Source organism: Pezoporus wallicus, unplaced genomic scaffold, assembly GCF_028554395.1.
Source record: "Pezoporus wallicus isolate ANWC-B61680 ecotype Strahan unplaced genomic scaffold, APGP_CSIRO_Pwel_v1 contig_8042, whole genome shotgun sequence".
In the NCBI taxonomy this organism is placed as follows: domain Eukaryota; kingdom Metazoa; phylum Chordata; class Aves; order Psittaciformes; family Psittacidae; genus Pezoporus; species Pezoporus wallicus.
Window position 1 is genome coordinate 3924573 of NW_026639380.1, and position 17158 is coordinate 3941730.

General features: G+C 39.2%; 1 protein-coding gene across 1 annotated transcript in view; it reads left to right on the forward strand.

The window, feature by feature from the left end:
- The window catches only part of KIF26B (kinesin family member 26B), a 289300-nt gene that overhangs the window by 175229 nt on the left and 96913 nt on the right, over nt 1-17158 (forward strand). Inside the window, exon 5 of the mRNA XM_057414446.1 lies at nt 8132-8315. Coding sequence (XP_057270429.1) covers nt 8132-8315 — 184 coding nt within the window. The remainder of the gene's footprint in view (nt 1-8131; nt 8316-17158) is intronic.

Below are 17158 nucleotides of genomic sequence, written 5' to 3' on the forward strand. Positions count from 1 at the left end.
ATTGCCAAGTAACCATGGCACTAATTGGTAAATGCTTACATTTGAGTTAATTTGACTTATAGTAAATGTAGCTGGTTTTCTTCCTATATTAAACTGGTGCTAAACATCTGATTTTATTTTAGCCAAGTATAATTGTTCAGCTTGCTTCATGCATTAAGCATGCAGTGGCACCCAACTTATCCTCGGAACTTCCCAAGAATGGGATAATGCTGTGAGCACCATTATCTGTCTCCCATGACTACCATTTTTAATAAAAGCATTTCAGAGAGAGTAATAAGCTACGTTAATAATAAAAACAACCTCTACCTGCTCTTTTGACAAAACTGACTAGTGATTTGTCTTCTGTGTTCGAATGCTGCACATTTGATTAGAGTTGGGTCCTTCTGCTGGTCACCAAAATCACTTTTTTCTCTAAAAATTCAGGCTGATTATGTGTGTCCATAGCTAATAACACAGCAGGAAATGTGCATCTGGTCATTTTTATAGTGTATGTGGTGATCTGGATCAGTAATGCCTGAAATTTAGGGCTAGTACTAAGAGGAGAAGAGAATGAGGAGAAAAAGAAACTGAAAGAAAGGAAAGAAAGCAGAAATTGTCTTTCTCTAGTTAAATGTATTAAGTAAAGATTGAATCAAGACATAGTTTGCTTGATAATGTTGAAGGATAAAGGTATGATTTCTTGTAGAAATCACAAATGTGATAGCTAACGTGATTTGTTACTTTTTTGGCCAAAATTACCCCTATAAATGAGAGCTAACTAATGATCCTGTTGTCAAAGACAGAAGGGCATCTGTCACTGAACTGGAGTTTTTAAGGAACTTTTAGGTTAGATAAAAAGGTCTATTGAAATACAGTGATACCTGGTGGAATCAAACAGTAATGACATGAGAAGTGGTTTGTTTCCTATCTTGTCATATCCTTCTCTAAAACTGGGAGTTTCACCCAAACAACAGCTATATAAAATACGAGTCCTCTGTCCTTCAGTATGTACTTGTGTAGGACTTTGAACTTCTCAATAAGCTACTGGTCTTCAAGCATATTCATCATCTTATTTTTGGTGCAGCCTAGGAGCAGCTCCGTGGCCAGTGAATTTACATGAATTTGAACTTAAGAGCAGGTCTCAGCTGTTAATTTCACTAAGATTGCCTGTGTGCAGCAAGCCTCAGATGTTATAAGACCTGCCCTCAGTAAAGTTTGAAGCCCTATTCTGACTGTGTTACAATTAAATAAGTATATACTGAGTTCCTGGACAATTACAGTGCAGTTCCAGGGGAGAGCACAGTCACCAAGACGCTGTGGCCAAAACATCCAGATTAACCACCCAAGAAGTGAAAGATTGCAGCCTGGGACAGCTTTATTGTTGCTATGAAATTGAATGCATGCATAAAAATAAAGAGAACAATAAGGGGCAAGTGTTTACTGGGCATTAGAGAGATGTTTATTATACCTTCTACACACAAGCAGAAAGCTCAAATTATCTCCAGATTTTAAAGGCATTGTAAAATAATTAAACACAAATACTCTTACTGGAACTGCAGATCCAGAAAATGTTCCTCTGAGGATTGTTATTTCATTCCTTACATGTCTTAGGCTGAAACACCAGAGCCCTGGGTTTGGCCACACAGAGAATTAGAGTGGAGAAGAGTTGTCCTGATTCTTGTTCATAGTTTGTGTGAAGGAAGGAGGGGAGTGTAGGGTGGGAAAGGACACGGCAAAGCATCTGTAAGATTTATTGCTGTTTTTGCTTTCAGTCCTGATGAGAAAAATAGTTCCATATAGAAGTAAAAGAAGAAACCCAAGAAGGTTGTTCTCACTCTGCCATGGAGCATGCTTCTGAGGTGGTACCCTCAGTTTGCAACAGATGTGGAGAGGCAACCTGACCCCTTGCAGCAGAGCATGCTTGTTAGCTTATTGGTTAAGCATCCTGTAGAGCCCCTCTGCTCTCTTTGCTTTAGAAAATGCAAAGAAAGGAATGTCACAAAGGAAGCCATGGCTCCTGGGCAGATCATTGCCCTCCAAACAGAAAGATGAGACTTTGCATGAAGTCACATTTAGTACCACAGATTTTAATGTTGGGGCTTGCCATAGTAATTCAGGCATATTAGCCATGTCAAATGATTTAGAGCACACTTTGGCACAAGCCAATTCAGGAGGTTAAAGCTGTTGGCAACCAAGCCAAAGTAAGTCTGAGAAAAGAAGCAATGGAGGGAAAGGAAGTACGCAGAGAGGGTAGTGGCAGGTATGGGGACTCCCCTTTTGGTGGTCACACTCGGATCAACTTGGTTGTAATATCACCTTAGTGAATCTGTGTCACCTATGCAGGTGATTGGGAGAAATAGAATCACTTTTGGTGATGATTCGGAGAAGGTAGGTTAATTAGAAAAAGTGGCTATCTTATTTAGTGCCCTGTGTCCAGTTTGTACAGGCAATGTCTAACTGATGTAATTCAATAATTAAAGATTCTCAAGAAGAAGCAACTATTGAGTGACCCTGTGTAATGAAAATACAAGCTTGTTTTTACTCATATTAAAAAAGCCTCTATGATTGTAATTTTGCTGTATCGCCTGATTTTTTTACTTTACAGCTACATATGAGGGCCTGTACGATATGATGACTCATTTTATACCAAACCAGAAAATACACCATGAACCCATATTTGCAAACATTTGAGTTGGAAATAATCAAAACTAATGGCAGGCTTCCAGTATATTTTTGTTTGACATTCCATCAGTCAGCTAAAATACTATGCTGGCTACATTTTACTTAGGTGGCAGTCAAGATTTTCTACTTTTTCTATAGGAAGAATTATGGCTGGGGTTTAAAAAAAAACCCCATAATCATCAATAGGGCTTTTGTTTTGAGAGTGAAGATAGGTAATGGTGTCCTTCACTTTTAGGTGCCCTGAGACCATAGGGTATAAGTTTCTTGCTGGGTAACCAACACTGCTGGTCACAAATATAGATGCATTCTATAAGCAGGAATATATCTGCACAAATATGCTTAGAGAGTTTGTTCAGGAGACTGATTTCCAGACTAAATTTCCATCTCTGTTCCAACCCAGCACTAAGATACATCATGCAACGCAGTTTTGGAAAAGTAAAGATGTTTTAATTACTAGGGAATATCATTAATCATCTTTGAGCTTGTCAAACCAGCACGTCCTCTGGTAAGCCATCCCTTGCACATATATAGAGTTCATATCTTACTCCTTGAGTGGGGCACCTAATGAAGAGTATTTGTCTTACAGAATTAAATTTATGCCTCCAAATAAAAAAGAAAAAAGGATTTTTGTTTTAATGAAAATTGCAAATATTTACAATAAAATTAGCTAGTATGTAACTATTTAGCCTCCACAGCTTGAAAGCCATTTTCTCTGTGGCAAATATGATGTGAAAGGGAGCATATTTTCAGATTTTATTTTGGCACAGAAACTAATATGCCAGCTCACTGGCTCTTATGATCTGGAATTCTGTTTCCAAGGGTCGTAAGTAGTGGATGCATCATAGCGTATTATGAAACTGCAGTAATGAATAATTATACAGGGGTATGCATCTAAAGAATTTTTTTCAGATGTCAGTGGTGAAGAGGAGAGTCAGGTACTGAAGCATGAGAATCAATGTTACTTATCGATGATCTTTGCTGACACAAGTGTGAATAATATTTTAACAATTAAATGTCTGGTTTCCTTCTGAATCTAACGAACCTGCTGGCCTTACTGATCTCTGCTTTGACAGCGAGTCCTGAAGTGTTAATTTTGTCTTAGATAATGTATTGGTGAAAAAATAATTTCTTTTATCAACCTAAATAGACATCCCTTGAATTTTATTAGCAGTGTTACTTTTCTTAAGTGAGAAGCAGCAAATATGCCATGAATTGGCATAGCCAGCCTTGCTGAAGTTCAGGATCTTGTATGAATTTATGCCAGATAAGGTTCTAGTACACTCTGTTCGAGCTGGAGGCATAAGAACATTATGTATTGCAGAGAGACTTTTGTTTTCATTATTCTTTCCTTTAAATGCTGTATCACATCATTTGTTTTGTTGTTTTCTGTTTTTGTTTGTTTTGGGTTTTGTTGTTTTTTTTTTCTTCCTTCCCTCACTACTGCTTAGTAACAAGTGGATGTATGGATTTTTCCTCATTTTTTGAAGATGCTTTTTGTGAGCCGCCCAAATTAATTTAGAAACCGTGAATTTCAAACTGTTCTTTCCCCAGTGTTTCCTTATGCAACCATTTCCCAGTACTTCTCTAAGCAAGGCATTTACAGAGCTTTCCATAATATGCTTTATCTAAAGAGTTTTATCAACTCCATTTCTGTATTGCTCATTAGGAGTATGAATAACCTTCTTAGCAGATATCCTGTTTTACCCCTAGCAGTGCCTTTGTTCTGTGTTAAAATTTGATTAACTAATCCATTTCTGTTCATTCGTCTCTCCAGACAAGTTTCCAAAGAGCATACTTTGCCCCCTCACATCTCAGAATTACCTCAAAGCTAGTTTACTTCAATTTCTTCAATGAATCCCAGGAGGATCTTCAGCTTTCATAAAGTTCATATCAGTCACCAATTGGCTTCCAGTGTAGGAGCGTTAGCTCTGCAGTGAATCCCAGCCTGCCCATGGAGAAAAAATATGTCACCATTTCTGCTTAGGTGGGAGGTAAAAAATGTTTTGACTGCCAAAGATATACCTTGTTAAACTTGTATTTAAAAAAAAACAAAAATCAGAGAATGTCCTTTCAAGAAATGACCTGTCTTTGTGATGGGTCAGGTGGACGTTCAAAGCAGTTTTCCTTTCCTGCCAGCAATCCATCAGTTTTATTTGGATTGAACTTTAATCAGCTATTGAATACCTCTCCTGCAATCTCAGATCTTGATCTTGTGATTATTTCCTCTACCACTAATCTTGTTAAGCTTTCAAAAAGTCTCCAGCTGCTTGTTTACATAGGGACTCTTGGGGAAAAATAATTCAAATCACTGAAGGTATGAATGCAAAGTATATTAGCTAACCTAGATTAAATCTGCATTATTTTGGAAGATACTTCACTAAAATTATCATAGGCTGTTCTATTGCAAATGAGTCCACACAGTGGTCTAATACAGTCTAAATTATGCACTTCAAAAATTCAGTTTGGATCAAGTTCCTTGTGTGCCTCTGTGGATACAATCCCTACCACAGGCTTACCACACACGGTGGGGAAATGGTTTGCACTGCTCTCCTGCATAGTTCACAGCTGATATCGCTTGGCTCAAGTGGGATGTAACATAACTTGGAGTATAATCAGCTTATTGTCAATACATAAAGCTGTGCTGCCATCATTGCCGTTACCATTACTGCAGTACTCTCAAGTGGAAATCAGAATCCTATTATACTAGATATTAAACAAATGAGTTGCCTCCTGCACAAAGAGTGGAGTCTGAACAGTTGATGGCTGAGCTGGGCAGGCGGTGAGCTGCAGGGGCATCCGTTCTCCCAAGATCCAGCCTGGTGCTTTGCCTGAGAGGTCTGGTGGTTCATAGAGGCTGCATGGGAGAGCCAGGCCTCTGGCTTGACTTGAGAACTAGAGTATGAGAATTTCTAAACTACTGTGCTAGACTGCAGGGCCAAATCAGCATCAGCTGGCATGACCGGCTGTGTTCAGAGCAACGTTAGCCACCCAAGCTGAATAATTTTACTCATGCAGATGTGCTCACAAGAAACCCATGCTGTGCATGTTTGTGTTATGCACGTACACCCTACATCTGGTTAAAATATCCTTCTCTTCCCACTTAAATGCTCTGGGAATTACCTGAGGCTTATTGCCTTTTTGATCCCTTTCAAAATTCAGACAAGTCTGATAGGGCTTGTAAATGATTTTGTAGCCTGCCATGCATTGATTTTTCTCTCCTTGGAGAAAAACAGAAAACCCCATGAAGTTGTGAGAAATGGTTCAGTGCTTTTTCATACATTTTGCCAGTTGCAGGCCAAAAATATAAAGGACAATGCATGTTCTGCCATTTGAATGCAATCTCAAAGGTTGTAACTGTCAAACTGGAATATAGTTCCAAGGTTTCAAAAAGGCCAGGTACCTCCTACTATGTCTTTTTTCTTCAAGAAAATGCCAGCTTGGTGGGGTCACAAAGTGGTTAAACTATCAGCTTTGTAAAAGGAACAGCAAACGCTGGGGAAACCTTTAGTGGCAAGAGGGATAATGGCTCTCTGTCAGTTAGAAAACGGCTTTTAGAAAATGTATTTTCACCCAAGGTGAGTCAATGAGATCAAATGTATGACCAAAGTGGGTGGAGCCACTGCCTGTATTTAAGGCTGGACTACTGAGCTTGACAACAGGAATACATTTTTCAGTGTTTGGCTAAAATAGTATTTTCGGTTGTTGCACACGGTATACAGGATTTTGCTTAAAATGGTGAAGCTAAGGCATAAGAAAATCTTGATTCAGCATGGAAAACTTCATACAAGCATTAGTGATGGACAGTGTGGAAGCTGAAATCACTAAATCCTCTCAAACCATTGAAATGTTGTTAGGAAAATGAAAAATGCTTTTTGCTTTGGTTTTGACCAAACATGTTGATTATGTATTCTATGACAAAGAAAGGAGACTCTTAAAAGAGAGGGCCCAGATTATGAACTGCATTCTTTAGGCCAGAGGGAAGGGAAGGATGTGGACAAGGAGGTGGTACAGAAACAAGTTGTAATTCTTTGTTGGGTCAATTAAAATCTCCTGGTGTTTTTCTTTTATTAAAAACTAATCTGTCTGGAACTGCTTTGCACTTGCCGTAGGCCAAAAGGGTACATACTGGTGGTGCATGCAGTGTGCACATGGCCAGCTGACATATGGCATCTTCATGCCCAGCAGTAATTTGCTCATGTGTCTAGCACATCTGATACAAACACAAGGTACTTGCATACTGAAATGAGTATGTGTGTGTTTCTATATATATATATATGTATATTTTCAATCTTTTTTTCCCCTGACTTCTTGGAGTAAAATAATGTAATTATTTTTGTAAGTTGAGTTTTGGATTATGTACACTGATAGTAGTGTAATGGAGCTAAAGCTTCTTACAGCTTAAGAGGATTTAGAATTATTGGTCTTGACGGTCATACTTCAGCAAAGTAAGGAGAGCTACTATCAGCACAGACTATTTTATACCTATCTTAAGTCACAATTTGCCAAAGCAAACAACATGCTCATGAATTGTTATATCCATTTCTCCTTTGAAGTGGTACTCCAGTGGACGTGCTCTGTTTAAAGTGCTCTTTTTTACCAAAGAGAAACCTTGGGACAGTAAGATTAATATTAACATTATCCCTGGGCAGTGCAGGATGCACAAGTGTTGGAACAAAAGAGCTGCAACAAAGGCTGAATGTGGAATTGTCTCTCAAAATACGGCATTGTGCAAAAACAGTACTGAGTGTTTCTGTTCTGGAAAAGCTTAGGGGATTTTTTAATCAAAGTCTATACAAACTTCAGCATTCTTATTTAAGAATGGCATAGTATCAAAACCCATCTCCATTGTTTTCCTTGCTCAGTGGTTAATGCAGCTGTAGGTAGGTATGGCTGTCTCCATCTCATTGCAAACAGCAGTATTTCCATTGGTCACTGGTCGGTTTTTAGACTGGCTTATGCTTTAAGAAATTATGAAAATTTAAAATAGTAAATGCAAGGTTTCTTACACCTCGGCAAATTCGCTGGAGCTTTTAATACTAATTAACAGTGTCTGCTTAGATCTAAGCACTGCAGAACTGTTCATTTTGTCATCAGACACAATTCTGTGTGAACCCTTTGGTGGTGACTGAACTTAATTTTAGAACAGAAATTGCCGTATAGCTCATTGATTTAACTGGGAGTTTTAGAGCTTTCTTGAAGGCTGAATTGTTTCAACAGATGAGATAGTGACAGAGGCCTAATTGAGAACCTACATAATGCAGACGGTAAACTTGGAGCAATTTTGTGAAATCAGTGCATTATACTAGTAATAATGAGTGAAGAACAAGAACTGTAAAACTGTTGGGATCAATAAGGTCAAAACTGAGATCCTACATAAATGGTGACCTCATAAATACCTTTGTTTATTCTTGTCTGCTTGTGTTGATGAGTTTGGGTTTGTTTTAGCTTACTCTTGTCATTTTTCCCACAGAGCTGCTCAGAAATTGAACCTGTCTTCCAAAAAGAAGAAGCACAGGCCTTCTGCATCATCTGTTCCTGAATCTCCTCTCTTCCCTACCAGCTTCAGCAGTATACTTCAGACTTCCCCACCCCCTGCACCACCATGTTTATTGAGGGCAATCAGCAAAGTGAAAGACACCCCTGGTTTGGGCAAGGTAGGCCTTGCGAGTATCACTAGAACACTTGTTTTATATGGGAGAAGATTTTATCCTTGTGAAAAACAGTAAGGGAATTGGAATACCATGTCATTTCTCAGTTGGCTTTATTGCAACTGGTCCCTGAACATGCGTACAAAGGTTTAACAACATAAGTCACTTAATGCAAGTGAACTTGTAATAAAGTTGAGGTTGACTTGAGCAAAGCCAGACCTAATCGTGCAGGAGTAATACGCTTCAGGGCCCACGGTACTCAATGCACCTGCACAGCGCTACTAGACAGTGATAATGTCCATTCTGCTAGGGTTTCTAGAGCGGCTGGTCTTTGTGGCTTTTTTAAACTGCATACCTGTTGCTTGCTGTGGCATATTCTGGGTTCCCGATCCCTTTGCTGTCCAGACTGGTGTCTTGGGTGGACTTGCTCTAATTCGCTTCTAGCTCATGTTTCTTGGCTTTCTTCCAGTAAAAGCCAGGACAAGTCTGGGCCATGTACCTGAACAAAGCCTATACTGATAATGATGAATTGTGCCTTTTTCCTTCTGTCATGTTATTTCCTCCCATTTCCACAGTCATATCCTCTTAAAATGCTGGTTATGTTCATAGTTACCATAGAAAGTGGCTGAGGTGATAGAGGAGGTGGCTATATAGTTTGCTGTTGCTTTTTTGTTTGTCTAAGTGGCTCTTCCTTTTCCGTGTCACAAATGGAGAGCCTGGCATATTGCATCTGGGAATACATACTGATTGTTGCTGAGGAGAGCAGTTTGCTTTAATCAAGGTAGTTTCTTATGCAAGCATCTGTGTACATGGCATTTTCATATTCATTGAATACTAAGCTGTGACAATGAATTTGGTGAAAATCTTTGTATTTAGAAGAAAAATTGTAATGTATGATCTAGGATGCTGAGCACAGGATGGGCTTCAGAGTTTTCATTGCTGATTTTGGATACTCATTTTCTTATATTGTGCAGTTCCAGATATTTTTTTTCAAAGAACAATGGTGCTACTTTCATGGATGGTTTAATGCCTGTTTGGAAAGGGATTCCCTCAACACAGGGCTTTCTTCTATTCCTTTGCCCTAGTAGGTGGGAAGAAATGTACAAATCTGTCATGATCATACAGAAGTTAGTAGTGGCACATGCTCTGACTTCAGTGGGAGGAGGAGTAAACTTCGACCTGTTTGTTGTAAGAAGCTGCTATGGAAAACATTTGCAATAAAAGCCATCCTCTCAGGGTTCTTACTTTTCTGTACTTTGGACAGGTTATCTCTGAATAAAAATTAAAATTCCATTGAGAAATAATGAAGGTTGTGTTCATGAAAACAAGGGACCAATTACCCTTGTTGAACTGTGTGAGCACTTTTCCTGACTATTGGTTTTCACCCTTCCCAAAAGAAGCATCTACACACACAGGGACACAAACAGTTCTGTCAAGACACTGCAAGCTTTATCTAAACCTTTCTTACTCCTCCATTAAGCGGTTTCCAGTGGATAGGGTTTGGGAGACAGTTTTACAGTATGCCCAAACAGACCTGTGATTTGCTTCTTCATTGGCATCCTGTACCAGAACAGGCTCCAGACTTACCAGCTGAAATTTTGCAGTTCAGTCAGTGAAGGAAGGTATTTCTTTTCAGTTTAGACATAGCATCCTATAGCTATCGGAGTATATGAGAAATAGCTAAGATATATTAAAAAAATGTTTTCACACGTGCTTCTCTAAAGTAGTAAACCAAATTAGGTTAATTCATAGGGTCAAAATAAAGAAAATTCTTTTTTTTTTTCTCTCCCACATTTCCATTAGCAAAAATATGTCTAACCTGCGGTTTCTGGAATTCAGTTTAAGTTTTCATCTCTTTGGTTTCTTCTAGCAGTCACCTTATAATTATGACCTGAAGCTTGTGTACTTTTTTCATCAAAGTTTCCCATCAGTTTACCTCTGTAGTGCAATTTTCATTTTAATATGTCAGAAATAGGTGTGAGGCATAATAAATAAATAACTGCGGGATAACAATGTAATTTATTTATCAGACTTGGAAAACTCCAAATGAGGTAATGGAATTTCCAGCTTGTTTGCTTTTAATTTTTATTGTTGTTATTTATGCATGTTCTGTTCCATTTGGTTGGCATATGTTTTGATAGGAGCATGCTAAACACTTACTTTTCTCAACATTTTGTCTCATATAGTGTTTTCTGTAAGGGTATAAATTTATAACATGTGGACCTGTGTGGAGAAATGAGGTTCAGGGAAGCTAAACGTTACTTTCAGTCACTGAGAGTTTTTTTTGATTTGTTTTTAAATAGCATTTTACCATCAACTCCAGTGTGATAAAACTGTTTAAAACACTTTGGGCTTGAGTGGGCTGGGCAATTTCTAGCATGACAGATTGTTACTGGAAAGTCTGCTTCATCAGACCTGGAAGGCTGACTGTTGCCAAGGGTTCTGGATTTCTGAGACTCCTGGGGATAGCTGCACACAAGACGAGCTTCCAGGAAGACAGGCTCTTTGCTATAGGGCTGGGAGCCCTGGCACAGATGGTGTGTGTTGCTGCCTTGATGTTAGCTTAAGAGCTCTCAGTTTGCCAAGGTAGATGGGCATCTGAGATGCTGCAGGGTAAGAAGTCAGGTACTTCAAAGCTTAGACTTTGAGGTTAAATTTCATTTCAGTTTTCTAAAATGAACTTGTCACCAAACAGTTGCCGTTTTACATTTTCACTTCTAGAAATTGCAAAGATTCTACTTCTCATTGCAAAATTGAGGACTGATTTATTTAAAATTGTAGAGTTTCTCTGCTGTCATGTACAGGCATATAACTGTTGTGAGTCAAACTAGGAAGAACTGCCTATCAACAACATATTTAAAAGTTAATTAGCAGCTCAGTTAGCATGTATATGGTGCAACTGAAGAGTGTAAACTGATGAAGAGTATTATTCAGGTTGCATGCTGCAGACCTTTACTTACAGAAAGCCTTGCAAGTCAAATGTACCAGCCTGGAATTTGGAAGAAGTGTTATTTGGAAGTTAAAGTTCAGCTTCATAGAAGGGTCATAACATCCATATGTGCTTTGGGTCTGCATTTGCTGGCAAGAGGGAACTGATCCCAGGTGATAGTGGGGTATGCCCACAGTTGCTTCTTCATAGCAGTTTTCTTTTGGTTCGAGCGACCATTGTGCCCCATAAAATGCCACATCTTGACAATCGCTTTTCCTGCTCTCTCTGCTGTCTTTGAATCACCATATTCTGAGTGGCAGATCGCTTTTGCTGGGTTTACACATGGAGAGACTGAGACTGCCCGGAATGACTGTACACGCAGTTTCCCCAAGTCCCATTATATTCTGAAAACTGTTTCTTGAAACTGTTTTGTCCTTTCTGATAATGAACCAAGAAACAAAGCAAAAGGCTTTCCATGCAGAAAAAAATAATCAGTCCATGCTTGCGCTCAGATTAACTACTGTAAAGTCATTCTAGTAAGGTGTGCTTAGATTTCCTCCCCAGTTTGCTTCCCTCCTTCTTCCTGCCCCTCTACTTCCATTTTCTGTCAAACAAAACCAAAACTAAACCAATACTTCTGATGAAAATCTGAAATGTTCTTTCTGTGAAAGACGTTGTTTTGTTAAATCCCACGTGACAGATGAAAAACAGCTTGAATGAAAAATTTTCTGACAGCCTTGATAAATAGGTTGCTTTCAGGTGGCACAGGGTTTAGGATTAATGGATTTTGTCTCTGTGCTTTCATTTATTATTTCTCTGTGTGTAGTCTTGCAAACTGTCACTGAAAGGTATTTCTTATGTTTGGGAAGAGATTTGTTTACTTTACCTTGTTTATTTTTTTTGTGTGTGAATTGTTGTTTGTTGGTACTTGTTCAGCTCAAAATCAAATAGCAGCATTTATGCTTTAGAATTATCCCTACGCAAAAGGTTTCTACTGGGGAGAAACAAGTCATCACTGAACCTTCTTCGGGTAGTTATTTCAACCTGTTAGCAATATGGACTGTAATTTGTTACACTGTGTTTACTTTTTATTTTTCTGTAGCAGTAGGACTCCTGTTTCCAAAGCCTAGCCCCATGTTACTAAATTATGTATAGATTCAGATAAAAAGACCCTGTTTCTGTACTAGGACACTTATGATCTCAGGGTAGGGAGGAAGACCAGACAGACGGGAAGCAAGAAGAAACAATGAGGTATTCTCGGTCATCTTGATAGCGCTGTCCTCAACCCATCAGCAGTCTAATATTAGATACCCCTTGTCAAGCTTTGGTAGGTGTCGTAGAAGAGGAGATTATTAAAATCTTTGAAGGGGGCGTAATAGGTCACACTGCAGATGCTTCTGAGGAGCCCTTTCCAAGTGTGTAGGGCAGGGTAGGAAGCAGCACAAGAGAGGCTTTTTTGAGAGTGGTAAATGAGTGAGAGATGCAGGACCAGCAAGGGCTGAGCATGGAACCTGCCTGGTCAGAGGTGCGTATGGGAGCCAAGCCACGGCCAAATGCTAGGAATGCCAGCAAAATGCCAGTAGATTAGCAGTGTGATAGACATTCCGGAGTCATACACCTTTCTTCTAAGGATTTGTGTCACATACTAAAGAAGGTTTGGTTAAAAATAGTTTTCAATGCCTGGCTGTAAGGATTTAATCTTCCATTAAAGAGTAATACTGATTGAAATAAGCCTAAAATCTACTGTTCACTTTACATTAGTCTGCAGCTTACCTTTTCCTCACATTGATTCGTATAGAACTGTATCTGGAATCATCAGAAATATTTTGACTTGGAAGTGCCACCACCAAAACAATGGAGGATTCTTAGAGGCACTCAACTGTGTCATTCATTTGACCCTTGTGAATGTCACTGGGATTGGCAGCCACTTCCCTGAGCCCCACTGAAGGTTTGCACCAAAAAGGATAGCTGGAGAGTATATTGCTTAATGAAGGAGAGCACATTTGTGTGGGGAGAAGTATGATACTCCTTGCCTCTTTGGAGGCAGGAGGACCACAGAGGCAGAATATCACTGATGATTAATGGGCAGTATCTGACAGCTTTGGCCTAAAAAAGGCAGTGGTAGTATCATTGTTAAATTTTAAAAGATAGTTTTAATGTCATACCATCCCACTTTGTATATTGATCATCTAACATGCTAATGTCCCTTTGATCCAGGTGGCTAGTCAAGACACAGTGCTTTGCAAACTTTTTGCAGACAGGGAAAGAGATTATGAAAAGAATGGACCATAAACTTGTTCTTCCAATCTTGGAAAAGATTGCCAAGTCCAGCTGTTAACTGCCAAGTCCACCACTAAAGCATGTATTATGACCATACTGTTAGTGCAATTTAGTTCTTTTACAAGGAAACACAAAATCCTGAATGCCAATGGAGAGAAGCAACCAAAGACAATTTTCCTTCTTACTTAACCAGGTCTTTTCATCTAGGACTTTAGTGTCTCATTTCTTCCTTAGTTTAAGGACATTTCTTAGTTCTACAGTACCAAAGTTTGTCCAAGTTTGTCTTCACCCTGGTTGCTCTTTCTGCCTCTGCTTCTCTACTCGTGCTATTTCTTGTTTCTGTGTACCCCTGCCGAAGAAAGCCCCACTGCCCATTAAGTTCAGGTTTCTGAGCAGGTTCAGAAAGGTCTTTTGGCAGGGACAGAAGTGTGTGCCAATGCTTTGGGTTCACAAATGGCTAGTATTTCAGCTATCCACTGTCTTAAAAATAGTTTGTCAGACTTTTCACTACTTAAGGCAACAATTTTAGCACTAACCTTGACATGTTTTAATGCAAGCTATAATAGCATAATATGTGTGCTATTATATATAAACATTCTATTTGGCTATAGTCTGTACAAATCATGATTTGAATAGTCTTTGTCAATAGATGTTTTCAATATCAGTTTCAACTCTTTGTATTGGTGGAAAGTAAAGAGACGTTCTTAGACTTATGTGATTTGTAAACATGATTTGAAGGGAATAACTTCTTGATTAAGTCCAAAAGATACAGGAAACCTCCTCTTCTACTATCAGCGTTTGCATTCTGTCTAGGTGATTGGTGGATGTGAGGGTTTTTTGGCAACACTACGGTATACATCAAGCAGGTGTTTATGAAAGCCTGTGTTAAGGTCAGCAAAAAACCAAGCACAACTTCCAAAATATGTTCTCTATTTCACTTTGCTGCCATCCGTCTTGAAGGCTTTACAGGAAGAATCAGAAGAGGTTCTCTTTCCTTTGTAAAGCAGAGGCTCTCTTTCCATCACTCAGGTGTATAGGAGAAAATGTTAACAGTTAGATGAAAAATGCGTTTTTAAATCCTTTGTCACAGAAAACAATTTCTAAGGTGAAAGCTGATTTTTCCCAAAGTTACCATGGTTACTGAAATGGGGAGAATAAAAAGAAAAAAAAGATGAGCCCTTGAGGCATTTAAAGGAGACATATGTGTTCATCTTTGTTGTCAACATGATTGTTGTCAACATGATTGTTGTACAAATTAAATAGTTAGTTCCACTTGGAATGAAATCCAGGTGGCCTTTTGCCCTCCAGATACAGTTGCTCAGAAGTGGGATTTTCCTCACCAAATGTACTGTTCGGATGTGGCGGAGAAGCTTTCATGCTCTTTGGCTTGGTTCCTGCTAGGAGGGCTTTTCTGGGAGGAGTTTTAATACCTCAACATGCATTTAAAAGAAGTGAAATTAATAGCATTTCTGCCATATAACCTAACCAGCCTCTTTAGGGGGGGAAAATTAGGTCTTGCCCATACCTGTTAATGAGCCAGTTTAAGGGCAGTGGGTCCATTTTGGCCCACCTGCAAGCTATTCAAAGCATAGGAAGTTGTTTCATAGTTCCTGGCTTGACAAGCTGTCATTCCTGCTAATGGGATTCCCAAATTCAGTTGGCAAGGAGCAGACTCCAGAGAGAGGAGCTCATGGCAAGCGGATGCTGCTGGTTGATATTTTGGGGCATCATGATAGTTCTAGTTAATCACTTCCACTTCATTTCTAAGACTCTAGTACTTTTCGAAACGTCCCCTTCTTCCCCGCCCTCTCCTCCACACCTCTCACCCCATTAATTCATTTTTTAAATCCATGAAGAAGAGGTTAATATAAATCAGGAAAGTCAAGAAGAAAGAAACTGAAAATTACAAAGCTATTTCTCAGACAGTGCCGAGGAAGGAATTTAAATGCTGAATAGTTTGCAAAACCTGGGACATGGTAAATTTTCTGAGATCTCATGCAAATCGCAGGCACTGTACTTTAAGCACTCTCTGTAGACCTTGCTATATATATTTTTTTCTTTAAAACTTCCTCAAGCTTTTCTCCTCCCAGCCTCTTTTGTGTTAGACTCCTCTCAGCATGTGTCCAAGAGCAGTGCTCAGTGGTGCAGGTGGGATGGTGACACTGCAGGAGGCTCCCCTGTAGCACTGCTGTAACATCATGGACTAATGATTTGGCTGAGCCTCTTGATTCAGCGCAAGGTTATTCTGCTTTCCATTATCCTAAAGGTCTGGGGTTTACCTCATTTCTCTGGTACAACATTGACTTAAATAGATAACAAGCTCAGCTGAGGAAGAGCCTAAGGTGAAATGTATTTTAATACTGAGAGTACCATTAGATAATTCCTCTTCTTATTCACTGTCTCTCCCTTTCTTGCCTTTTCCTCTAGGAATCAAACCCATTTTCGGGAATACCTCTCTGTAGACATTTATCCATTTTTTTTTTTTTGCTTTTATGAAGCACAAAAGCTTGTATCCCCATGCTCATGCCGTTATCTCCCTGTCTTTTTCTTCGCTTTTCAGTGCCACCATTATTGCATTCCCTTAGGCTGTGATTCATGTTAGGCTACCTTAAGTGAACTGATTACTATCCTTCTGATCTAGGCTGGTCATATGAATTCCTCCCATGGAGGAATGGGAGAGAAGTTTTACCTGTATTAGGATGGGATGACTTGCCTACCAGATATTCCTTTCTTTTTCAGTTGATTACAGAGGCAACCTATACAGCTGTCTTAGAATGAAATATTTAGCTCAAGCAAGGTGAAATTAATCTCTTCCTGAATAGGAGCACAGTCTCTTCTTGTGTTCTGCTCTGAACCTTTAACTTTACTAGAAAACCAGCTACTGGGAGATACATTAATAACATACTTGCAGAAAGTTCTAGATACTTGCATCTCTCCTTCAGATGGAAGTCTGCATCCTCTGCTTTCCAGTCTGAGAAACATTGGAGGTTCACTACATGGCATGTAGGTCTGGTTGAGCAGACCTGCATGCAACTGAGCAGGTTGCATAAAGCAGCCCGACCTTCAAGGAAAGGACCAGGTAGGCTTTTGCACATTTGGCCTTATGCAAAACAAAGGAAAGTTGAGCTGATTTTTATCGATTTAAAGAGTGGAGATGTTCAGCTGTACTTCTGCTAGGATGAATCTGTGAAACTGATCACAATGTGCATATCTATTAGATTAGAAACTCTGGCCTTCAGATGCCCAGATGGTCATTGCTCTGCAACATGATCTGTGAATTGCTTCCAGAGAGGACTCCTTCCCAGATGGGTAGCAGTGTGGCTTGGTGTTTGGAAAGATTTCAAATACCATTAGTTTTCCAGATATATAAAACCTTTTTCTTCTATAGCGTTGCAAAAGAGATTAGCAGTTCAAAAATCTTTCATTGGATAGTGAGATATGAAATTCTAGGTATGAAAAGCAATACTTGAATATGCCTATTTTTCTTTATAAAAGAATGTTTCTATATAGTAAAGGTAAAACCAAAGTTTTAAATCATAGACCTGTTTGATCTTAAAAAATCAGGAGGTAGGTTAATACATTTTTAAGGCCTGTGACCCTCAAAACCTCTCCTGTGACACTTAGAAGTGAGAAGTGGAGT